Genomic DNA, 26,093 nt, shown 5'->3' with positions numbered 1-26,093 from the left:
ATGTGTGAGACAGGCGAAATACCCTCAGACTTCAAGAAAAATATAATAATTCCAATCCCAAAGAAAGCAGGTGTTGACAGATGTGAAAATTACCGAACTATCAGTTTAATAAGTCACAGCTGAAAAATACTAATGCGAATTCTTTACAGACGAGTGGAAAAACTGGTAGAAGCCGACCTCGGGGAAGATCAGCTGGGATTCCGTATGAACGTTGGAACACGTGAGGCAATACTGACCTTACGAATTATCTTAGAAGAAAGGCTAAGGAAAGGCAAACCGACGTTTCTAGTTTGTAGACTTAGAGAAAGCTTTTAACAATGTTGACTGGAATACTCTCTTTCAAATTCTGAAGGTGGCAGAGGTAAAATACCGGGAGGGAAAGGCTATTTACAATTTGTACAAAAACCAGATGGCAGTTATGAGAGTCGAGGGGCATGAAAGGGAAGCAGTGGTTGGGAAGGGAGTGAGACAGGGTTGTAGCCTGTCCCCAATGCTATTCAATCTGTATATTGAGCAAACAGTAAAAGAAACAAATGAAAAATTCGGAGAAGTTATTAAAATTCATGGAGAAGTATTAAAAACTTTGAGATTCGCCGATGACATTATAATTCTGTCAGAGACAGCAAAGGGCTTGGAAGAGCAGTTGAATGGAATGGACAGTGTCTTGAAAGGAGGATATAAGATGAACATCAACAAAAGCAAAACGAGGATAATGGAATGTAGTCGAATTAGGTCGGGTGATGCTGAGGGAATCAGATTAGGAAATGAGACACTTAAAGTAGTAAAGGAGTTTTGCTATTTGGGGAGCTAAACAACTGATGATGGTCGAAGTAGAGAGGATATAAAATGTAGACTGACAATGGTAAGGAAAGCGTTTCTGAAGAAGAGAAATTTGTTAACGTCGAGTATAGATTTAAGTGTCAGGAATTCGTTTCTGAAAGTATTTGTATGGAGCGTAGCCATGTATGGAAGTGAAACATGGATGTTAAATAGTTTAGACAAGAAGAGAATAGAAGCTTTCGAAATGTGGTGCTAGAGAAGAATGCTGAAGATTAGATGGGTAGATCACATAACTAATGAGGAGGTATTCAATAGAATTGGGGTGAAGAGGAGTTTGTGGCACAACTTGACAAGAAGGAGGGACCGGTTGGTAGGACATGTTCTGAGGCATCAGGGGATCACAAATTTAGCATTGGAGGGCAGCGTGAAGGGAAAAATCGTAGAGGGAGACCAAGAGATGAATACACTAAGCAGATTCAGAAGGATGTAGGTTTTAGTAAATACTGGGAGATGAAGAAACTTGCACAGGATAGAGTAGCATGGAGAGCTGCATCAAACCAGTTTCAGGACTGAAGACCTCAACAACAACAACATGTCCCACATCCTCAGTATGTGTGACAGAGGAGCGTCGACACAGTATAACAGGTCCCAACCGCCCATTTCTGTTTAGGCGAACCAACACGCAATCACTTCTGTATGCAGGACGCCCAGAGGCAAACAGCCCCACCTCTCGGCTTGCGGCCACGCTTCATCTTCGATCAGCATCACGCCGTCTGCTCGCCCCACTAACCGATTTTGCACTTTGTTGCGCATCTGCCCCGCCAGATGTACACTGTCCCAAGCAGATAGGCAACCGTGCCAATGAGATGCTGTCGTACTTCCTACAGTCAACTGAGCATGTTTGAAAGGGGACAAATTGTGGTCTTCCGTGGGCTGGGATGGTCCTATCAGAGAATTGACAGGTAAGTTGTACAAGCTGCGTTTGTTGTGCAACGATACTGGTGTCAGTGTTGACGCGGACGTTCTCACACATTTAATCAAGTTTCTGCACGCCCACGCAGCACATACACCCACCAGGATTGTCGTATTATTAGAACATCAATAGCAGATCGTACAGCTACCACAGCACATGTAAGAGGGCTTGTGAGCCCAAACGTGTCAACACGAACTGTTGCGGACCGTTATTAGCAATGGGACTACGGGCACACACACATGTAGCCCAGCATCCACTCAGGCCAGAACATCTGGTGCCGCCAGAGGGTCTCTTGGAAGATAGAATGATGCGTCGTGGCTTTCAGCGATGAAGGGTGATTCTGCCAGCACGTAGGAGATGGTCGTTTGCCCTTACGACATAGACCTGGTAAGGGTTATCTCTTAAAATACATTCGTCCGAAAAACACCGGCCCCACTCCAGGCCTTATGATCTCGGATGAGAAAAACTACAACTCTCATTTACCTTTGGCGTGTCTGTGGAGGGTTCTAACCAGCTCTCAGTACGTGTAGAGTTGTGTTGGATCAGTTTTTTTGCCGTTCTTGCAGCAGGAAGGTGATGTGTTGTTCCAGCAGGATAATGCTCGGCCACATACTCTCCGCGAAACTCGAAGTGTTCTGCAAGGCGTGCAGCAACTTCCCTGGCTACCGCGATCTGCGGACTTGTCTCCAAGGCCGGCCGCTGTGGCCGAGCGGTTCTAGGTGCTTCAGTCCGGAACTGCGCTGCTGCTACGGCCGCAGATTCGAATCCTGCTTCGGACATGGATGTTTGTGATGTCCTTAGGTTAGTTAGGCTTAAGTAGTTCTAAGTCTAGGGGACTGATGACCTCAGATGTTAAGTCCCATAGTGCTTAAAGCCATTTGCACTTGTCTCCAGCTTCCACTGCTCTCCGTCAATTCTCTACGCTGGTCTACAGCTCAGTGTCTGTGCCATAATATCTCGCACCTGTGGGATAAGATATGACTGCTGCTACCTGTCAACGAACAACTCATCCAGAACTACGTAAACAGATCGACCAGGTATGGTACAACGTGACCCATGACAATATTCGCTATCTGTACCATCAACTGGATTCCAAAGTCAGCACCTGCATTGGTGTCCTTTGAGGCTACACTGCATATTAATATGGATGTTTGAATAGAGCTCAATAGCTGGTACGGGAGAACTGCTTGTGATATCAATCTGTAAATATAATCATTTCATGTCCTCCATATAGACTGTTGCATCAAGAAATCTTGAGTGGATTTGGAAACCTCTAAAAGGGCGTACTAATCCGGGAGTGTATTTGAAGCATCTAGAACGAAATTAATTATTACCCATTCACAGGAAGAAACTCTCCGATTGTAATTGTACTCATGCTACTCCTGAGTCAGTGATAGGTGGTATGGGTTAAACTTGTGACCGTATACTGTTCGCCACGTAGATGTAACACTTATGGTAGTGACTGCAACAAGTTCCGTAAGTGAAGATCGTGGTGTACTGAAGCTAGAACAAGCAATTCTACCTTTACTTCTTGGTGGTCTTCGTCTATTGCCGCCATGCCTTTTCTAACTACTTATTTGTCAGAGTCATTCTTTAACACACAAGAAATTTGTAGTTGATGGAGAACTTTGACCGGGATATTTCACAGCCTGAGCAACGGCCGCTCTACGCACGTCTTGTCGTCATTCAACGAGCATCAGAAACATATCAACGTTCTCGTTTGACGTGCATGCCATGTTTATTCCATGTCAACATCAATGGCCGATCGATCCTCATTTGTGTGAGTGTTCTGACCAACGTTGCATACGGCAGCTAAGTGTGAAATCTAACAGAACATTACTTCAAAACAGCGCAAGGTGGTGCCTGTCATCTGGACTGCTAGTGATACGAGGCCGTTGGGCTCCAGCACGGCGTTCCGTATTACCCTCCTGAACCCACCGATCCCATATTCTGCAAACAGTCATTGGATCTCGACCAACGCGAGCAGCAATGTCGCGATACGATAAACCGCAATCGCGATAGGCTACAATCCGACGTTTATCAAAGTCGGAAACGTGATGGTACGCATTACTCCTCCTTACACGAGGCATCACAACAACGTTTCACCAGGCAACGCTGGTCAACTGCTGTTTGTTTATGAGAAATCGGTTGGAAACTTTCCTCATGTCAGCACGTTGTAGGTGTCGCCACCGGCAGCAGCCTTGTGTGAATGCTTTTAAAGGCTTATCATTTGCATATCACAGCATCTTCTTCCTGTCGGTTAAATTTCGCGTCTGTAGGACGTCATCTTCGTCGTGTAGAAATTTTAATGGTCAGTAGTGTAGTATAACGACAATCGAGTTAAACCAGGACAGTTTAAATTATTAGTGACTTAAAAAATAAAACATTAAAAGGTACTGTAACCGAATCAATTGAAATAGCAATCAGTTATTTACCGAGGACTCAAGTTAATTACGAGGGTCATTCAGTAACTGGTGTAACATATCTTTTGGATTTATTCGGAACTTACAGTATATTGTTCCCCACTCTTGTAGCTACAAAACGGCTATTGTTCAACATAATTTCCATGCCGTGCGACGGTCTTACACCACTTTACTGGGAGGACCTGTATGACCGCATGGTACCAATCTGCTGATAGATGTCGTAGCCAACGTCCTGCTGCATCAATTTCATCCCCATCATCTACCTACTGCTTCCCGCGGAATGCATCTTTCACTGGGACAGTGTGTCAGAGGGTGCGAGGTTCGGGGTCCAGGGTGAATGAGGAAGAAGAGTCCAATGAAGTTTTGTGAGCTCCTCCCGTTTGAGGCCTTGCGTTGTCATAGAGAAGAAGAAGTTGGTTCGTATTTTTGTGACGACGAACACTCTCAACTCATTTCTTCAAATTCCTGAGGGTAACGCTATACATTTCTGAGTTAACTGTTGCACCACGAGGGAGGACATCAAGCAGAATATTTTCGAAAGATCGTTGCCATGACGTCACCGGCTAAGGGTGCAGCCTTGAACTTTTAATTCGGAGGAGAGGTGGTGTGGCTTCACTTCATGGATTGCCGTTTTGTTTCCGGTTCGAAGTTTCATCGCCTGTGACGAAATTCGACAAAAATTGTCACGACCAACCTCCTGACGTGCGGCCAGTTCCGCACAGATGATTCCTCGTTGCTTTTTATGGTCTCGTGTTATGTGGCGAGAACTCAGCAGGCACGCGCCTTTGACTACACCAGCTGGTGAGCGAGTGTGCCAGCACTACTAGCAGAGACATCCAGTTACGCAGCGAAGTGTTTGATTGTGATCCGTCGATCACCTCAAATGAGAGTGTACGCACGTATCAACATTGTAGGTGTCACAATCAATCGTGCAGCCGGTCGACACGTGGGTGATCGGTGGGGTTTGCATGACCTTGTGGGGATGATGACAGACATCTCGCAAAAAGACTGACCGTACTTCTGTTCACTGCCAGGTCTCCGTAGACATTCTGCAAGCCCCTATGAATATCTACGACGCTCTGGTTCTCCGTCAAAAGTAACTCAGTGACAGGTCTGTCTTGGAACGCACATACGTTACCGACACCATTTTGAAGGCTATGTATGGCGTTTTCACCTATCGGAACTTTATGATACCGTAAGGCGTGAAACGGGAATATTCCACGACATCCCACAACAAATTCCGCAATTTTTTTCAACCGAAACTGATCGAGAAAAAAATGTGTCCCGTTACTTATTGAATGCCCCTCATATAATTTAAATAAAAATAAATGAACATAGTTAAGAAACACCGTAAAGAAACGAGTCGTTCAAAGCAACTTCAGCAACAACTGAATTCAGATAAAGTAGAACGACCGAGAAACCGTAACTTCACTGGTGCGGTCCGTAGCCCACAACCACTGCAAATCGTTTGGTGCCATTAATCACAATGTAGAAAAACGTCTAGGCAACCGATTATTCACTTGATCACACACCAAAGCAACTATATCTGCATTGTATACAGCAACATAATACACTACGGACAGCCAACTTAATGTGCTCAGTTCAGGCACAGTTTGGCAATGAACAGTTTACGGCTGTCAATCGGAAAAAAAATTGGAAATTTGTGGTAAGTTCCCATGTTACCAAATTGCTGAGGTCATCGGTCCCTAGGTTTACACACTAGTTAATCTAACTTAAACTAGCTTATGCTAAGGACAAAACACACACCCACGCCCGAGGAAAGACTCGAACCTCCGACGAGGAGAGCCGCACGAACCGCATCAGTCGGAGTATGACGATTTAGCAAGAATCACATTTCAGTAGCTCTTCAGCAGAGAATACTCACTAGCACAACGTATGTCCTGACGAAACTCTACCTTCTGGTGAGCAAGATGTGTGAGACAGGCGAAATACCCTCAGACTTCAAGAAAAATATAATAATTCCAATCCCAAAGAAAGCAGGTGTTGACAGATGTGAAAATTACCGAACTATCAGTTTAATAAGTCACAGCTGAAAAATACTAATGCGAATTCTTTACAGACGAGTGGAAAAACTGGTAGAAGCCGACCTCGGGGAAGATCAGCTGGGATTCCGTAGGAACGTTGGAACACGTGAGGCAATACTGACCTTACGAATTATCTTAGAAGAAAGGCTAAGGAAAGGCAAACCGACGTTTCTAGTTTGCAGACTTAGAGAAAGCTTTTAACAATGTTGACTGGAATACTCTCTTTCAAATTCTGAAGGTGGCAGAGGTAAAATACCGGGAGGGAAAGGCTATTTACAATTTGTACAAAAACCAGATGGCAGTTATGAGAGTCGAGGGGCATGAAAGGGAAGCAGTGGTTGGGAAGGGAGTGAGACAGGGTTGTAGCCTGTCCCCAATGCTATTCAATCTGTATATTGAATAAACAGTAAAAGAAACAAATGAAAAATTCGGAGAAGTTATTAAAATTCATGGAGAAGTATTAAAAACTTTGAGATTCGCCGATGACATTATAATTCTGTCAGAGACAGCAAAGGGCTTGGAAGAGCAGTTGAATGGAATGGACAGTGTCTTGAAAGGAGGATATAAGATGAACATCAACAAAAGCAAAACGAGGATAATGGAATGTAGTCGAATTAGGTCGGGTGATGCTGAGGGAATCAGATTAGGAAATGAGACACTTAAAGTAGTAAAGGAGTTTTGCTATTTGGGGAGCTAAACAACTGATGATGGTCGAAGTAGAGAGGATATAAAATGTAGACTGACAATGGCAAGGAAAGCGTTTCTGAAGAAGAGAAATTTGTTAACGTCGAGTATACACTCCTGGAAATGGAAAAAAGAACACATTGACACCGGTGTGTCAGACCCACCATACTTGCTCCGGACACTGCGAGAGGGCTGTACAAGCAATGATCACACGCACGGCACAGCGGACACACCAGGAACCGCGGTGTTGGCCGTCGAATGGCGCTAGCTGCGCAGCATTTGTGCACCGCCGCCGTCAGTGTCAGCCAGTTTGCCGTGGCATACGGAGCTCCATCGCAGTCTTTAACACTCGTAGCATGCCGCGACAGCGTGGACGTGAACCGTATGTGCAGTTGACGGACTTTGAGCGAGGGCGTATAGTGGGCATGCGGGAGGCCGGGTGGACGTACCGCCGAATTGCTCAACACGTGGGGCGTGAGGTCTCCACAGTACATCGATGTTGTCGCCAGTGGTCGGCGGAAGGCGCACGTGCCCGTCGACCTAGGGACCGGACCGCAGCGACGCACGGATGCACGCCAAGACCGTAGGATCCTACGCAGTGCCGTAGGGGACCGCACCGCCACCTCCCAGCAAATTAGGGACACTGTTGCTCCTGGGGTATCGGCGAGGACCATTCGCAACCGTCTCCATGAAGCTGGGCTACGGTCCCGCACACCGTTAGGCCGTCTTCCGCTCACGCCCCAACATCGTGCAGCCCGCCTCCAGTGGTGTCGCGACAGGCGTGAATGGAGGGACGAATGGAGACGTGTCGTCTTCAGCGATGAGAGTCGCTTCTGCCTTGGTGCCAATGATGGTCGTATGCGTGTTTGGCGCCGTGCAGGTGAGCGCCACAATCAGGACTGCATACGACCGAGGCACACAGGGCCAACACCCGGCATCATGGTGTGGGGAGCGATCTCGTACACTGGCCGTACACCACTGGTGATCGTCGAGGGGACACTGAATAGTGCACGGTACATCCAAACCGTCATCGAACCCATCGTTCTACCATTCCTAGACCGGCAAGGGAACTTGCTGTTCCAACAGGACAATGCACGTCCGCATGTATCCCGTGCCACCCAACGTGCTCTAGAAGGTGTAAGTCAACTACTCTGGCCAGCAAGATCTCCGGATCTGTCCCCCATTGAGCATGTTTGGGACTGGATGAAGCGTCGTCTCACGCGGTCTGTACGTCCAGCACGAACGCTGGTCCAACTGAGGCGCCAGGTGGAAATGGCATGGCAAGCCGTTCCACAGGACTACATCCAGCATCTCTACGGTCGTCTCCATGGGAGAAGCAGCCTGCATTGCTGCGAAAGGTGGATATACACTGTACTAGTGCCGACATTGTGCATGCTCTGTTGCCTGTGTCTATGTGCCTGTGGTTCTGTCAGTGTGATCATGTGATGTATCTGACCCCAGGAATGTGTCAATAAAGTTTCTCCTTCCTGGGACAATGAATTCACGGTGTTCTTATTTCAATTTCCAGGAGTGTAGATTTAAGTGTCAGGAATTCGTTTCTAAAAGTATTTGTATGGAGCGTAGCCATGTATGGAAGTGAAACATGGACGTTAAATAGTTTAGACAAGAAGAGAATAGAAGCTTTCGAAATGTGGTGCTAGAGAAGAATGCTGAAGATTAGATGGGTAGATCACATAACTAATGAGGAGGTATTCAATAGAATTGGGGTGAAGAGGAGTTTGTGGCACAACTTGACAAGAAGGAGGGACCGGTTGGTAGGACATGTTCTGAGGCATTAGGGGATCACAAATTTAGCATTGGAGGGCAGCTTGAAGGGAAAAATCGTAGAGGGAGACCAAGAGATGAATACACTAAGCAGATTCAGAAGGATGTAGGTTTTAGTAAATACTGGGAGATGAAGAAGCTTGCACATGATAGAGTAGCATGGAGAGCTGCATTAAACGAGTCCCAGGACTGAAGACCACAACAACAACAACAACAACAACAACATAGACAGGTGGAGCGACTCCATAGTGACTGTCATTCGCACAAGACATACAGTGACAAGTCAAGGCTTATGGTGTGGGATGCTATTGGGCACATTCACAAATTACAGTTGGTGCATGTCCAGGGCACTGTGACCAGTGTGACCTACGTGAATGACACCCTGTGATCCGCAGCCATACGATCTCTGCCACAACACCCGTGAAGCCATTTTTCAGCAAGATAATGCACGACCACATGTTTTTGTACGGACAGATGCCTTTGTCACAGGACGTCAGACTTTTGCCCTGGCCCACCAGATCACCATACATGTCGCCAACCGAAAATTTGTGGCATATGGTGAAATGACAGTTGCGGTGCTGTGATCCAATGCCATCAATCACAATGAACTTTGAAACCAGCTGAAAGCAGCGTGGATGGCTATAGCATAGGATTGCATAAGCGCCTTAGACGTGTAGATGCAATCACGCTTTGGACAAGTTATCACGGCCCAAGGCGGATTCTGTGTCTATTAGGCAACAGGACACATGCTGAACCGAGGTGACTGAAATGCTAATCATTTCTGCAAATCATACTAATGTACCTGTCCTATGAATATGAACGTCCTTTCTGTAATCGTTCAAGATGTTCTGTTTTTCCTGAACATGAGTGTGAACAGCGTGCCTGACAAAAAAGTAAAGCACCCAGAAGCGGAGGATGAAACGAAACTGCACGTTTTCAGCAGGTATGTCATGTCAGCGATTACAACGTCGAGTCAAATCTACTAAGAACGTGGCAGTGTGAACCCAGTTCTTATGACGGTGCACACAGTCTGGCCTGATCTATGTGATGATTCGGTTCGGAAGCCATTGTAGCCCCTCCTGAGGCTAGGCAGCACGTAGCTGATGTAACTGATCCCTGATTTCTTGGGGACTGGCACTGGGACCGAATTGACACCAAAAAATTGGATGAATGGAACCTCTCCACACGTCACCACCACACTTGCCAACGATAGTCATCAGTGCAGAACCGCGATTCATCGCTGAACACAGTGCGATGTCATTCAACGGGAGTCCATGTTTCCTGGCCCAGTTACTAATGCAGCCGTTTGTGTGTTAGTGTTAACTACTGCTTATGCATGTTATGCTAATTACTTAGGACGGCTGATGCTAGTTTCCAGTCAATGGTACTGAATGGCACAGAATGTTGCATGCGTCCATTACTTTTTTTTTTTTCGTTGGCATCCGCAGACGTTAATGCATTACGATGTGTTTGGTGGACAATACGGCAGTCCTCCCTTTTGTGGTGATCGGAAGTTGTCCACCGGAACCTTGTCGACGAGTATGCCTGCCATCACATATCCGTTCTGTCCTACATCGAGCTTTGAAACTTCGTCTCAGACGAGTACGCGGCGTCTCCATGTCTTTCACGTTGATCACTCAACAACTGACGCTGCTCACGACCCTTATATTCCCTACTAGACCTGCTGACAACACTAACCGCGAAAAACACTAATGTCTCCTGATGCTCGTTCTATCAGTGACAGAGAATTGCAGCTCTAATCACTTACATACCTGCCAACAGTATATCCGTGTACGTGGTTGAGGCGCCCTGCTTGATCCGCAGGACAGGAAAGATAGTTAGATTGTGGAAAGGGGCCAATATAAGGGGCTGTCAACTACACTCAAACATACAACTTTATTATTTGATTAAACATTACAAGATCCCAAAAAAAATTTTTTAAACACACAGCTTTAATCTTTGGGACTTCATTACCGGCTGAAAGCGACTTTTATTTTAAAACGGATGAAGGCCAATAACTTAAAACGCAAGTATAATCAGAAATTTAAAAGGCAAATCTTCTCTTAAAACAGTTCTTTAGTTAGGCTGATGCAAACAAGTTAAACTGAAATTGGCTGAAGGCCTAACACTTAAAACTCCATAACATTAATTTTTTTTAAATACCAAAGGCCTTACGTTAAACAGTTCTTTAATTTAGGCTGAAGACCTTAAGAGCAAACGAACTCAAAATCGGCTGAAGGCCCATGACTTCAAAATTCAACAACATTAAAATTTTTAAAATGCCAAAGGGCTTACGTGAAACAGTACTTTAAACTAGGCTGAAGGCATTAAGAGCAAAACAACTCTAATTTTAAAAAATCGGCTAGAAGCCATACAAGTACAAACAACAAGAACAAATTTAAAAAAATAGGGCAGTACGCCCAAGAGCGCTCAGATGTTCGAGGGTCGGCCTGGAATTCAAACACTAACGCTCGCTTGGTTGAGACAACCAGTCGGGCCAACCATTGACGATCCGACGAGAACCTAACCGACAGACAGTCTACGGACCAAGCGATAGGATAACTTATCTTTCGTGTCCGTTGAGCCACGGACCTCGTAGCAATGGGAACAGCCCCTCACACTCCGACCGCGCGTGGACGCCCCAGGCGGCGGCCAGACACGCGCCATGGGGACTTCCTCGCTTCTCCACGCTAACCGACCAACTGCCCAGGCCCGGAAACGCTGAAGGACCAAATATACGTCGGCCAATGAGACGACCAACCAACGGTCGTCCCGCTCCAATCTCCCTCCGTCTGACAGTTTATGTGTGTCGCCAGCGGTCGGCGAGCACTGGCAGTCGGCGCCTCACCGGCGCACCGTCCCTCGACTTCACTGCTGCTGCGTCTCGACTGATCAGCTGGTCCGTCTCCAACTGACTGCCAGACACACGACGACCCGGAAATACTACCTGTCACTCCAGATATGGTACGACAGTGCACTTATCGATACGCGCTGCTGCTGTCGCTCACGTGCAAGTAAGGCAGGAAGTTAGTGACGCCAGCAAATGGAATAAGAAATGAGGCGGCAGTACCTTAATAGAAGATGACAAACAATAAAAGGGATAAACGCGAGGCGTGCACGCCTCATTAGTTACAGTCATCTGGAGCTTCTCATTTATATTCAATGTATAGCGTAATGTTCCTAAATAGACAGTATGCGAGGTATCAGTTAACTTTGCGATCTACACTCCTGGAAATTGAAATATAAACACCGTGAATTCATTGTCGCAGGAAGGGGAAACTTTATTGACACATTCCTGGGGTCAGATACATCACATGATCACACTGACAGAACCACAGGCACATAGACACAGGCAACAGAGCATGCACAATGTCGGCACTAGTACAGTGTATATCCACCTTTCGCAGCAATGCAGGCTGCTATTCTCCCATGGAGACGATCGTAGAGATGCTGGATGTAGTCCTGTGGAACGGCTTGCCATGCCATTTCCACCTGGCGCCTCAGTTGGACCAGCGTTCGTGCTGGACGTGCAGACCGCGTGAGATGACGCTTCATCCAGTCCCAAACATGCTCAATGGGGGACAGATCCGGAGATCTTGCTGGCCAGGGTAGTTGACTTACACCTTCTAGAGCACGTTGGGTGGCACGGGATACATGCGGACGTGCATTGTCCTGTTGGAACAGCAAGTTCCCTTGCCGGTCTAGGAATGGTAGAACGATGGGTTCGATGACGGTTTGGATGTACCGTGGTGTACGGCCAGTGTAGGAGATCGCTCCCCACACCATGATGCCGGGTGTTGGCCCTGTGTGCCTCGGTCGTATGCAGTCCTGATTGTGGCGCTCACCTGCACGGCGCCAAACACGCATACGACCATCATTGGCACCAAGGCAGAAGCGACTCTCATCGCTGAAGACGACACGTCTCCATTCGTCCCTCCATTCACGCCTGTCGCGACACCACTGGAGGCGGGCTGCACGATGTTGGGGCGTGAGCGGAAGACGGCCTAACGGTGTGCGGGACCGTAGCCCAGCTTCATGGAAACGGTTGCGAATGGTCCTCGCCGATACCCCAGGAGCAACAGTGTCCCTAATTTGCTGGGAAGTGGCGGTGCGGTCCCCTACGGCACTGCGTAGGATCCTACGGTCTTGGCGTGCATCCGTGCGTCGCTGCGGTCCGGTCCCAGGTCGACGGGCACGTGCGCCTTCCGCCGACCACTGGCGACAACATCGATGTACTGTGGAGACCTCACGCCCCACGTGTTGAGCAATTCGGCGTTACGTCCACCCGGCCTCCCGCATGCCCACTATACGCCCTCGCTCAAAGTCCGTCAACTGCACATACGGTTCACGTCCACGCTGTCGCGGCATGCTACGAGTGTTAAAGACTGCGATGGAGCTCCGTATGCCACGGCAAACTGGCTGACACTGACGGCGGTGGTGCACAAATGCTGCGCAGCTAGCGCCATTCGACGGCCAACACCGCGGTTCCTGGTGTGTCCGCTGTGCCGTGCGTGTGATCATTGCTTGTACAGCCCTCTCGCAGTGTCCGGAGCAAGTATGGTGGGTCTGACACACCGGTGTCAATGTGTTCTTTTTTCCATTTCCGGGAGTGTATAATCGGACACATAGGCCTACACATCTTTACTTCTGGCAGTACTTTATTCCAATTTTCCGAACTCCACAGAAGTTCAACTGCATTGAAGGACTGGCATTGTTGGAAGAAAGGATATTGTGAAAAATTTGCCTAGGCACAGGTTAAGGTATGCAACAAGGCGTGCGCCGTTTTCAAATGTCCGGCCGGATTAAAACTATATCCCACAAGATATGCAAGAGAACATCTGTGAAGTTTGCAAAGTTGGAGAATGGTTTTGTCTGAAGTGATGCTGTGAAGACAGGTCTTGAGTTACGCCTAGATAACTCCAGGTTAAATTTCTGCTCTGGTGCACGGTTTCAATCTTCCAGAAACTTTCGATCCCAAGGAAGTTAAGTTCAAACCAAAATTTACAGGGTGATTCCCTTGGGTGCAAGACAAATTCCACAATTGCAAATGCTTCCCCGGATATTCACCATTGGGAATGAAATATTCCTTTCACCCGTGGCTCGGAGTTTCCATCGGGATGCCTGAACCCCCAGTCTCAATTGCTCTCAGTATGCACACACTCCACGCAATGTGCTGCACGCAAGAAAAATTAGCGATGTACTGCTCCACAGATGTAATGGGAAACGCTTATTAGATCGATTCTCTGCACCTCTACACATGTAAAAACAGTTTAAATAACGATCTTCAGCCTCGCTTTGATCTGCGACACAGGGTTCAAATTCTCATTCCTCCAAAGTCGATAATTAAGGGCATGTAGAAATCCAATAAATTTTAGAAAGGTACCGAGATGTGAACATGGGACTGGAAAATGTACACAGTTCATAAACCGCTTCCAGCTGGCTTCTGACAATTCTCGGTCTTAAATTTCAAAACAAAGAAAAGAGATTGGAGCTAGAGGGCATAGATTTTGGTTTTTGCTGTATCTATTTTTTTGCACGACAGTTGGAGAGATTCTGGTATATGCAGCTAATAGCTTAACTTTTTAATTACAAAATCATGTTGTATCCATTGTTTAGATAATCCCGAAAACACTTCCCTCAAAGGCCATAACTTACTTTTCAAAGAATAAAGTCTCCAAAAAATAAATTTCGCATGAAGAAATAATAGTTGAACAAAGATAAATTCTCCTGGAATGTATAAACAACAGTATGAGCTCAAATGTATGAACAAACAATGAATTCTTCGTGAAAAATTAATTCTGCTTCTTATTAAAGCTACCTATATTCAAATAGAATCAGTCCATTGTTTTAAATCAATCACGAATGTAGGAATTGAGCACTCGTTTATTTGAACAGATGGATTCAATTCCGCACACTTTTACTTTGGTCGTATGAAACTGAGTCATCCATTTTTGTCGGTCTACATTTTTCGTTCTTTTTTAACATAATGGATTCTCGAACCTCGTTTTTCTTCGTTTTGACAGTCTTTCAAGGTCAATGATTGACGGAATACTTCACAATAATTGTCAATTACATGGTATTCAGGTTGATCAGGAGACCCTATATATTGTTTGACGTGACTTATTGGCAACTTTTTGAGGTTCTCAAAGGTTTGCGGGAACTGTCGAATTAGAACTCTTACCATCGTCTTGGCAGAAAAATGAGGGTGAAGGCTATTCACCAAGGAGGGTTTCTTCCATCTCCAAACTTCATTAAAGAAGGCCAAGCCGTCGTCACTTTCTGCATAGCTAATCTCTAATATGCCGTCATAAGAATTCGAAGAAGAAAATTCAAATCGACGTTTTCGGGGCTGATTTTTTTCTTTGACCAATCAACTTAAGTCGTATCGCTCTTCTTCACTCTACATGGGTTTTTCTTCTTATTGGCCCTTCTAGCTGCGATTCTATCCTTGAAAGGACTGTTGGTGGAATAGCAGTAATCCTTCTGTTCTGGCCAAGGTTGGGTTGGTGTCGAGAACCGGGTTTGGGGAGAGGGCGAATTTTTTCCTAGGTGATGTGTATTTATTCAGTTTTTACCGAATTTCTTTCGTTTTTAATGAACACTAATGGTGAGGTTAGTTGTCATAGTTGTGGGGCGAATTATCATGTCTATGCCAACTGTCACCATGCCGACTAGCCCCTCGGGTGTACCAAAAGCAAAATGGATACAGAATCCCAAATATCAGAAATGGAATATTATGACACATACATGCAATCACAGTTAACCACTCTTCAAAAACCGCCATTATTAGCGCCTCAGTTCGATTCACAGGTTCACAAAAAAAAGAGATAGAAAAATGTGACTCAATAATCAAAAAATCAACTACACTTCCAGGCAAACTGAAGATACGGTGGACACTGCACCTTCACACACATTCTCCAGGAGTAAGATGACAGTGTGTTAGCTCTACGGTGGCAGGAAATAGAAGTTGCTTGCCATCTAGCTCCTTATGTCAACTATTCCTGAGAATATTTTCGTTCCGTCGTTACAACTACAAGAAAACGCGTGTTCTTTTTCAACAGATGCATTTCGCTTTATCGAGATAAAGCATTAGCAGTGGTCTGTAATTAAAGATATTTACAATATGATTTGTTTTTAAGATCGAAAAACAGTTCATTTGTTGGTTTTTCTTTGTGGTGAGTACTGCTTGGTTTCTCTCATACATCAGGAATGCCGTCTGCTAGCACGTCTTTGTTGTCTTTCTTCATTAGAAGCTGATACTTGTAGACTAATTTTTCGTTGCTCTGCAGAACTACGCGCTTTTTCTTACACCATTATTTACTGTATATTTTAGACTACTAATTGTGTATTGCGTTTTGTAGTGTTGCCAACATAACAAGGCAACTAGTTTGTCTATGACCTACTCTTTTTTAAAAACAAATTGAATTGTAAATATCTTTAATTACAGACCACTGATGATGCTTTACCTCAATAAAGCGAAACGCATCTGGTGCAAAAGAAACAACGCAATTTCTTGCAGTTGTAACGACGAAATGAAAATACCCTCAGTAATTGTAAAGAAACTACGGACAATGTGGCTACGCAAATGAATTTATGTCAACTAACTACCTCCTTCCCTAAAATTTGGCGTCAGTGAGAAAAAATCACACATAAATACCACACTCAGCTTGCCTAGGAAACTAAGGTAAATGACTCAACCCGAAATACACTCCGGATTTCGGGAACAGACTTTCGGAATCCCCCAACTTTTCATACTACATGAAATAATGCATTTAAATAGGGAGGATCACCCTTCCGCGATTTATGAAGTACACTAAGATAATACCAAATTCATCTCATAAGCTACACGACACCCACGAAATTATTTAACTTTTTGGATGCCAGGAAATCAGGATAAGGACCAGACTGTAGGTATTTTGGTAGGACATTTCGTCCTCCTCCCAAGATGGGTTATGTAAGGTGCAGCTTATGGGCAGGACTTTTATAAGATTCTCTGCAACAGGTGTCAGAAAATACCCGCTATCATGGAGAAATCACTCAACCCTGAACCGGCCACATATGCTCAGACAACTACCGTTTTAGGGAGATTAAGGTACGACCAGCCCATTACCTCTTTCCCTGGCGTGCACAATGTACTTTACAAAGGCACTATCCCGGAAACGGAAACTCAGTTATGCAGGTTGCTACCTAACAGCCTCGAGGGTCAACAAAAATTTGATGTTCAATATTTCGCTAAATACTTGACCGAATTAAAAAAATTAAGAGGCTATCATATTCCATTCATTAAGTGCTATAATTCCATGTTGTAAGGTTAACTCAGTAAGGCAAGTATTACAGATAGCAATTGTCTGTCTGTCTTGACGTTAGCGTATCTGATGGCTTGCCAATACCCTGACTTTACTCATCCAGTATATGAGTTACATATATTTTCAAACCTTTACGAAACTTTTTCTCGCTGACACCCCGAGAGTTCTCACCGCCTTCTACGAAGCTTTTCTTGCTGGCAGCCTGTCCCCACACAGAATGATGAAAGGAGGAAAGTTTATCGCTTACTACATTTTCACTGTTCATGCCGTAAAACTTAAGCATCAGGCAAGACGTTTTAGTTGTTATTAGTCGCAAAGCTCCTAGGGTGGAAGACGCTAGGTAAAGATGGTTAATTTTCCGGTCTTCTTGTTGTTCTAGTTTTTTTCATTTGCCCACCAGTTTTTCATTGTTTGCGAGAATTCAGCTCTTCTTTCTACGCTCCATTTTGTTCCGGTTCTTCGGCCTTTTGTTTCTGGTTTTACTTCCCATTTTTCTATTTTTATTCTAAAATTGTTTCTTACGTCTATTTCTTCTTTGGTGATTTTGGCTAACTCCAAGTCTTTCTTAACATTCTGGATCCATTCTCCTCCATTAGCAAGGGAATCTACGTATTTTGCTATTCTTTTTGCTAGTCTGTGTTCGGGAAGCCTCATTATGTGGCCATAGAATTTGAGGCGTCTTTTCCTCATGCCTGTCTCTGTGTTAGAATATTCTTCTATTTTGGACGTTTTCTGTAGTCTACATCCATTCTCGGTCCATCTTCGTCCCAAAATTTTCCTAATTATTTTTCTTTCTTCTTTCTTTAGATTTTCTATATCAGTTTTCCTGTTTAGTGCCAAGGTTTCGCTGGCATATAACATAGATGGTTTAATTACTGTTTCGTAATGTCTAATTTTGGCATTTAAAGATAAGCATTTTTTATTATTGAGGTTTTGCACTAATCCTAAACCTTTACGAGTTTTTTTGTATCCTTTCTTGTTGTGCATATTTTTCAGAGATAATTTGTCCTAGATATTTAAAGTGTGATACTCTGTTAGTTTCTCCATATTTGGTTTGTAGTTTGAAAATTTCTAAATTTGTTGTCGTAAACAATCTTTTCAAATGTTACCTGCAGGCCAATTTTCTTTCCGCACTTTTTCAGAGTTTCTATCTGTTTTATAGCCGTCTCACAAGAATCTGCCATTATTGTGAGATCGTCCACGAAGGATAAGTAGGGGATTCGTAGATTATTTTTATTTGGTTTCTCATTTAATTTATTATTTCTTTACTACCGATTCTATTCGAAACACACTTTGCAGACAGCATCCACATATACCAATTAATGTAGTTGAAAAATTATATTATTTTACGACTCGTAGTTCAGGAGATATGACGTCATAGACACGTAGATGCATTAAAAACTAACTTCTGCATAAAATGGCACCCTGTAAAACTTCAACATCAGGTATGATATTCAATTTATTGCTTCTTTACTATTGACTCTATTTGCTACACACGTTGCAGATAGTGCCGTCATTTATCATTGAATATAGTTGTAAAATTATATCATTGTATGACACGTTGTTCAGGAGACATAACATTGTAAAAACTGATATGCACGAAAAACTTGCTTTTTCTTAGAATCAATAGCAAATTACCCAGACTATTTTGATAAAGTGTTTCATAATGAAACCACTTACCAACTTCCAAAAAAACTTGAAGCATTATTTGAAACCTTTATGTATCTCCTTCTCGCTTGGATGTTTAACTTCAAATATTTAACACCTTAACATTCGTAAAGTAATCAGACGTCTGAAGCTGTTTTATGCACAGGTGTCCTATCCTTTAAAGAATCTGGGGTTGACTAGTAGACACAGAAACGAGCAAATAATCCCGATGGTGGGTTGGATCTTGAACACATGGCTCTGTGCTACAGGGCAGAAAATGAGAAGAGTTAAAAGCAACAGTGATGTGTTGGTGACGGCGCTGTGCGTGGCGATTGTTGGTTCCAGCCGCAGCTGGTGGACCAGTATGGCTATGTAGTGGAGGAGTATCACGTGACGACGGAGGACGGGTACGTGCTGACTTTGCACCGTATGCCGCCGCGAGCCCTCTCCCAACAAAAGGAGGAGGAGGAGTCGCCGATGTCCTTCTGGCGGCTGTTGGTGCCCTGGGACGACGCTCAAAGCAAGGGCTCCGCCAACGTCAGCCACCCGCCCGTCATGGTGCAGCACGGCCTCATGGGTAGCTCCGCCGACTGGACGCTGCCGGGGCCGACGAGGGGTCTGCGTGAGTTGCCTCTGTCTAACTACACACACAACCAGCACATTCTGTCTTGTAAAAATACACTGGACTTAACCACGAAATTTACTCTGTGTCACTCCAAAGAACGCCCTCTGTGTTACATAAGGTTATTTAAACAGGGAATAGACAAAAAATAAGGATCAGCAAAACCACAAAAAAATAGCATTCCTAATACCATGTCGGAAACCATGACCATTCAAAACAGGTTCCAGTCATCTCGGAATCAATAAATACAGGCCCTTGTGGCTGTCAGGGGAATCTTATTCCATTATTCCTGCAAAATAGTGGTAACTTCAGATATCGATGGAAGTGGACAGTGAACTTGCACCCTCTCTCCAAAGTAGACCATAAAGGGTAAATACTGTTGAGATCTGGTGACTGGTGACCAGGTGAGAAGCGCCAATTCATCCTCATGCTCATAAAATCAGTCCTAGATGATGCGAGCTGTCTGAATAGAGGCCCTGTCCTCTTGGAACATCTTGGAACACCACTGAGGAACAAATCATGCGCTTGACCTGATCATCCGAAATAGTCGCATAATCCTTGGCACTAATGTGACCTTGCAGATTGTAAGGTGTGAAGCAAATCCAACACCTTCCATGAAAACCCTGACATGATAGCAAATCTCGTAATATGTCACATAGCTCCGAATAAATCCTGACATTAAATTAACCAAAGTAATACGATCAACGAGGGAGCAAATGGAATACCACAGACTAACACAAGAACGTCTAAATGCATGTCATACCTTCCCACTGTGAAACAGACGCAGTTCCGAGGGGAGAAATGAGAACAGAATCCGAGAGCAGAGCCACGTAGGCTAGAAGGCCCTACGATAAGAGCGGGACAATGCCAACCGACCGCCAAGAGATCCATCCCCCAGTCCATGTTAAGAGGTAGAGCCCTCCAGAAGAACATTATAGATCTTACGATAACACTAAAAGGGCCACACCAGCTGCAAGTTTTAGCGTGAGACTATACACGTCTCTGTTACGTAGCAAACATTAAAAACATTGCCCCACCACGAAATGTATAACGTTTATCATTAGATAGACAGAATTTTTGTAGGCAGAGCTTAAGGTTAACGTTGAGATGCTGATTGGTCAGTTGAAAACACAGCCAGATACCTTTTTCTTAAACCAACTTCGGTAAACAGTAGTAAGGATAAGTTCGAGAGAGTTGCTACTGAGACGGCGAGGGGTGTGCAGTTGCGTCGCCAGCCGCCCCTGACACTGCTTAACCACTGGCAAGGTAATGAACGCAAGCGATGCCGCATAAGAGCGCATAAGGCTTCACTCAGAACTGCAGAAGTCTCATCTGTTACATCCCCTTTTTACGTAATACTAGTGTTGATCGTCAATTAAACTTCGTGGTATTCACATTTGCTACTTAAAGTTAAAATCTGAAACGCGATGATTTTTCTGTTATATAATTATTGAGAAGCCACATCAGCCACTGTAATTTACGACAAGTTAAATAAGTAATTAAAGATAATTGAGGGTCAGTGTAGACCATTTTTGATAGTTTTCTCTTTTATGAAACTTAATTTAAACCTAGATTATAGACGTGATATGGCATAGGTCATCCTTCGATCCATTATAGAACTTAGAAACCCATTCAGGGAATATTCGTTCACATTTTTGTTGAACGCAGTTGGTTTTTATCATCCTGTATTAAAATATTTCCTTTTATCAATAGTAAAATTTATAAACAATGTTTACCATTCCAATGGTAAACTTAACTGCTTTTTCGGCGTTATCTTACCAGCTAACTAAAAATAGGAAAGCCTTGAACCCCTTCCACTAAATTTAGTTAGTACTAAGATTCTTTTACAGGGAGTGCAGTGGAGCTGACGCTGAAATCATTAAGTATTTGATTATATCATCGCTAGTCTCACTGAACTCTTCTGAACTCTACGTGTCATGTGTGATCTGGCGTCTCCTTACCAGCAACAGGTCCCAGGTTCAAACTGTTCAATTCCCTAAAAAAACTCACTCAGAACGTCGTTGAGCGAAAGTGGTAGGGAGACACGACTTAGAACAAACAGACACCACGCAGAATGTTAGAAGATTAACCATGGATCCCATGGAATTCCACCATATGGCCACCAAAATCATCACTGAATTCCCGCCAATTTCGTTCTAGGGGCGTAAACTCGGCTAGAAGTTAGAAACGGTGTGGAGCAAGACTCATACAACTGAATGACTTTCTTCCATTGCTTTATAGTTTTAAGAATTCGGCACCGCGTTTCCCGTTACGTGACTTTGCGTCACTGAGGAGTGGTTTTGGAATTCTTGCTCTCCCTGAAATTCGCGGCTCTGGAGCTTCCTTCGGTTTTTTTTTTTTTTTTTTTTTTTTTTTTTTTTTTTTTTTTTTTTTTTTTTTTTTTTTTTTTGCTGCGGACAGGGTTCACAAGTTCGACATTCAGTTCCACAGTTAATTATGCAGCTTTCGTCTCCTTCATTTTGGTCACAATCATCTTCAATGAATGTCTGTTGTTGTAACGGCGACCGGAACAGTCGCTGGTTTGAAGTGACGGAAACGCGGCGGGACCCACGGAGCGGCACGCGAACAACAACACAACGGGAGAGGACGGACACGACCAACGAAGGACCTTACGACAACAACAAGAACGAACAACAGAGTCAAGAGAACTAAACAAGACAACCACGTCCACTCGTAAAGAAAACACGAAAGTAAATACGCTGTCTAATGCGAGGCGATGGGTCCTGAGACGTACACAAGGTTAGACTCGCAGGCTTAGCTTTTTTTTCCTTTATTGAATTTCGATTCCCCCCTAAGGGGGCGGGTGGCAGCAGCTTAGTACGCTGCTCTTCAGCCTACAGACTTTTTAAAAAGTAAGAAGAAACAATAGAAGCAGGTGATAAAACGGTGACTTAAATTGTAAAACGGCGGAAAATTGTGGAAAGTTAAAACAAAAAACAAAGTGTTGGCAATGCTAATAAAATACACAGGAAGCAGACAGGTAAAATAGTAGACAGACAATTAAAAAAACATGGCGACAGTCTGGTTTCTATTCGCAAGAGATATAAAAATCACACCCAGCGACAGTACGATTTCCGTACTTCGGAAAAGACACACAACACTGAACACTCTCTGTAAACACTGCACTAAAATGTCAGCACAAAGATGACACACCATTAGCCAAGGGCAGATCAGGGGGGTGGGGGACCAGGTTGAGCGACAACCAGGCACTTAAGTACTCTACCGGGGACGCCGCTGTTGGCCGCTGCAACCAAGTGTTCCACTGTGGCGCCCTCACGCTAAATGCGGGCCAGAAGGCGCGCACCGCCACAGCTTACGGCGCGATGGTGCAGAGACATCTATGGGTCTTCGACGTCCATGACGTCTGGCGGGGATTCAAATTCCGCGGCGCACGGTACCAGATCTGTCATGATCAGTCAACACACATTTTCGTCAGCGTTGTGACTTATTGGATGACGGTTTTCCGCTTTAACTGTATGCAGTATAAATCTTGGATATGGTGCCGCGTGAAACACGAAACACTTCGGCTGTCTTGGTTAAGGAAATACCCATCATATGATCACCAACAATTTGCTCACATTCTATTTCACTCAGCTCCGGCATAATACAACCACAACTACGTAGGCAACTGTTCTGACAATTACTGACACAAGAAATGTATTGAGGACATTGTGTACAGATACCGTACATGGTAAAATACAACACCGCAACCTGCAGGCTTGGCTGGCAACTGTATTTATGTTCAAGCATGAATGTTTCGCAATGTTTCCATTTCTTTCCAACACCTGTGTCTGAGGGCTGTATGGATACACCAATACTTTTGCACCGCAGCTATTACACTGAGGTGACAAAAGTCACGGGATACCTCCTAATGTTGTGTCGGACCTCCTTTCGCTCGGCGTAGTGCAGTAAGTCGACGTGGCACGGATTCAAGTCATTGGAAAGCCGCTGCGGAAATACCGAGCCTTGCTGTCTCTATAGCCGTGCATAATTGCGGAAGCGTTGCCATTTCAGGATTTTGTGAACGAACTGACCTCTCCATTGTGTCCCCTAAATGTTTTATAGGATTCATGTCGGGCGATTTGGGTGGCCAGATCATTTGTTCGAATTGCCCAGAATGCTCTTGAAGCCAAGCGCGAACAATTGTGGCCTGGTGACGTGGCGCATTGTGATCAATAAAAGTTCAATCGTTGAATGTCTGCAAATGGCAGGGAACATAATTTTCGCAGTAAATGATCGGTTCAGTTGGACCAGAGGAACCAGTCATTCCATGTAAACACAGTCCACGTCGTTATGGAGCCAACACTAGCTGGCAACATGACTTGTTGACAACCTGGCTCTGCGATACACTAGAACCCTACCATCAGCTGTTACCAGCAGAGATCGGTACTCACCTGACCAAGCCACGATTTTCCAGGCGTTTAGGTTCAAATGGCTCTGAGCACTATGAGACTTAACATCTGAGGTCATCAGTCCCCTAGAACTTAGAACTACTTAAACCTAACTAACCTAAGGACATCACATGCCCGAAGCAGGATTCGAACCTGCGACCGTAGCAGTCGCGCGGTTCCGGACTGAAGTGCCTAGAACCGCTCGGCCAACGCGGCCGGCAGGCGTTTAAGTTCCAATGTATACGGTCACGAGCCCAGGTGAGGCACTGCAGGCGATGTCGTGCTGTTGACAAATGCTCTTGCGTCAGTCATTTGCTTCCATAGCCTATTAACGCCAAATTTCGTCTCACTATGCTAACTGATATATTCGTCATACGTCCTACATTGATTTCTGAGGTTAGGTTATTTCACGCAGTGTTGCTTGTCTACAAGCACTGACAACTCTACGCAAATGCCGCTCGTTTCGGTCGTCAAGTGAATGCCGTCGGGCACTTCGTTCTCCATGATGAGAGGTAACGCCTGAAATGTGGTATCCTCCACGCCCTCTTAACACTGTGGATCTCTGAATATTGAATTCCCTAACGACGTCCGAAACGTGATGTGCTACATGTCTAGCTCCTACTGCGATTCCGCGTTCACAGTCAATTTTCGCTAATGCACTGCCCTTTTATTCCATGTGTACGCGATACCACCGCCATCTGTATGTGTGTATATCGCTATCCCATGACTTTTGTCATCTTTGCGTATTGATGCTGCTCATTGTGGGTGGAGGAGGTCAGCTGTACATGCAGTCGATGAATGGCTTGGAGACTATGCCGCACGAATGCATGACGCAGAACGAATGCGGATACCATCTGAGCTGAGAGGATTTACATTCTCTCCAGCTGGGTGTATCGTGATAGGAGATAGGCTCCCTTCACGTAGTCGGCTCAGGGAAGACCGTTTTCTCCTACACCATGTAGCAATCCAGTGAACCATTGACTGCAAAATGTCACGTTGCAGGGTACTGCGCCACCGATTTTGCAGCAACCACCTGGAGAAATACGTTAGTGGCTGGTCGAAATATCACTTGGTTGGTTGCGAAGGCGTGAAGCTCATGCCGAGACAATTCCATAGTTATAATTGTTGTTAGAATGGCTCCATGGAATGAACTGAATGACTTCGAAGAGAAGATGGCTACAATAACCCAGAAGATTGAGAGTTACATTGAAGAGATGTATCGCTACTTATGCTAGGCAGACTGGAAAGTTCCTGGCTTTTTATAGAAAGAATAGTGTCAAGGGGATAGTTGATAGGACCCATTTATTTAACGTACCAATCTCCACAGATTGCTGCAGTTTTTACAATGTTTGTGAATCCTTTCTTGTCAATTCGAAAGGAAATTATGTCATAGATGGTCAATCCAGGCCTCAGCGCATATTTGGCATGTTAAGTATATATTTGACATCTTAATTGTCGTTATAATGACGACCCTTTACGTGTTTCTTCAGGTTAAGAAACAAATCATAGTTCGAAAGGGCCATGTCAGCTGGACTGGGTGATGTCGACCAATCGGAAACCCAAGGCCTTCTATTTAACTGCCAGAGCATGGAACGTGAGCAAGGAACATTTTCTGCTACTGGCAAAAATCTGCACAATTATTTAGTTCCCATTGTTACTGTTGATACGTCCTGTAACAAACTCTATTAAAAAATCGCGTTCCATGTTTATAACAAATAAGTCGTGCTAATCATTAACAGGTGCAGAATCCCGGAGGGGGATATATATATATATATATATATATGTATATATATATATATACATATATATATATATACTCCTGGGGTCAGATACATCACATGATCACACTGACAGAACCACAGGCACATGGACACAGGCAACAGAGCATGCATAATGTCGGCACTAGTACAGTGTATATCCACCTTTCGCAGCAATGCAGGCTGCTATTCTCCCATGGAGACGATCGTAGAGATGCTGGATGTAGTCCTGTGGAACGGCTTGCCATGCCATTTCCACCTGGCGCCTCAGTTGGACCAGCGTTCGTGCTGGACGTGCAGACCGCGTGAGACGACGCTTCATCCAGTCCCAAACATGCTCAATGGGGGACAGATCCGGAGATCTTGCTGGCCAGGGTAGTTGACTTACACCTTCTAGAGCACGTTGGGTGGCACGGGATACATGCGGACGTGCATTGTCCTGTTGGAACAGCAAGTTCCCTTGCCGGTCTAGGAATGGTAGAACGATGGGTTCGATGACGGTTTGGATGTACCGTGCACTATTCAGTGTCCCCTCGACGATCACCAGTGGTGTACAGCCAGTGTAGGAGATCGCTCCCCACACCATGATGCCGGGTGTTGGCCCTGTGTGCCTCGGTCGTATGCAGTCCTGATTGTGGCGCTCACCTGCACGGCGCCAA

General features: G+C 44.9%; 1 protein-coding gene across 1 annotated transcript in view; it reads left to right on the top strand.

The window, feature by feature from the left end:
- Window positions 1-26,093, top strand: part of LOC126095562 (lipase 3-like) — a 163,182-nt gene that overhangs the window by 15,600 nt on the left and 121,489 nt on the right. Inside the window, exon 2 of the mRNA XM_049910340.1 lies at window positions 18,989-19,265. Coding sequence (XP_049766297.1) covers window positions 18,989-19,265 — 277 coding nt within the window. The remainder of the gene's footprint in view (window positions 1-18,988; window positions 19,266-26,093) is intronic.

The sequence above is a fragment of the Schistocerca cancellata genome, chromosome 8, assembly GCF_023864275.1.
Source record: "Schistocerca cancellata isolate TAMUIC-IGC-003103 chromosome 8, iqSchCanc2.1, whole genome shotgun sequence".
NCBI lineage: Eukaryota > Metazoa > Arthropoda > Insecta > Orthoptera > Acrididae > Schistocerca > Schistocerca cancellata.
The sequence above is the reverse complement of the archived record's forward strand: the minus strand, read 5'-3'. Positions and strand labels throughout refer to the sequence as shown.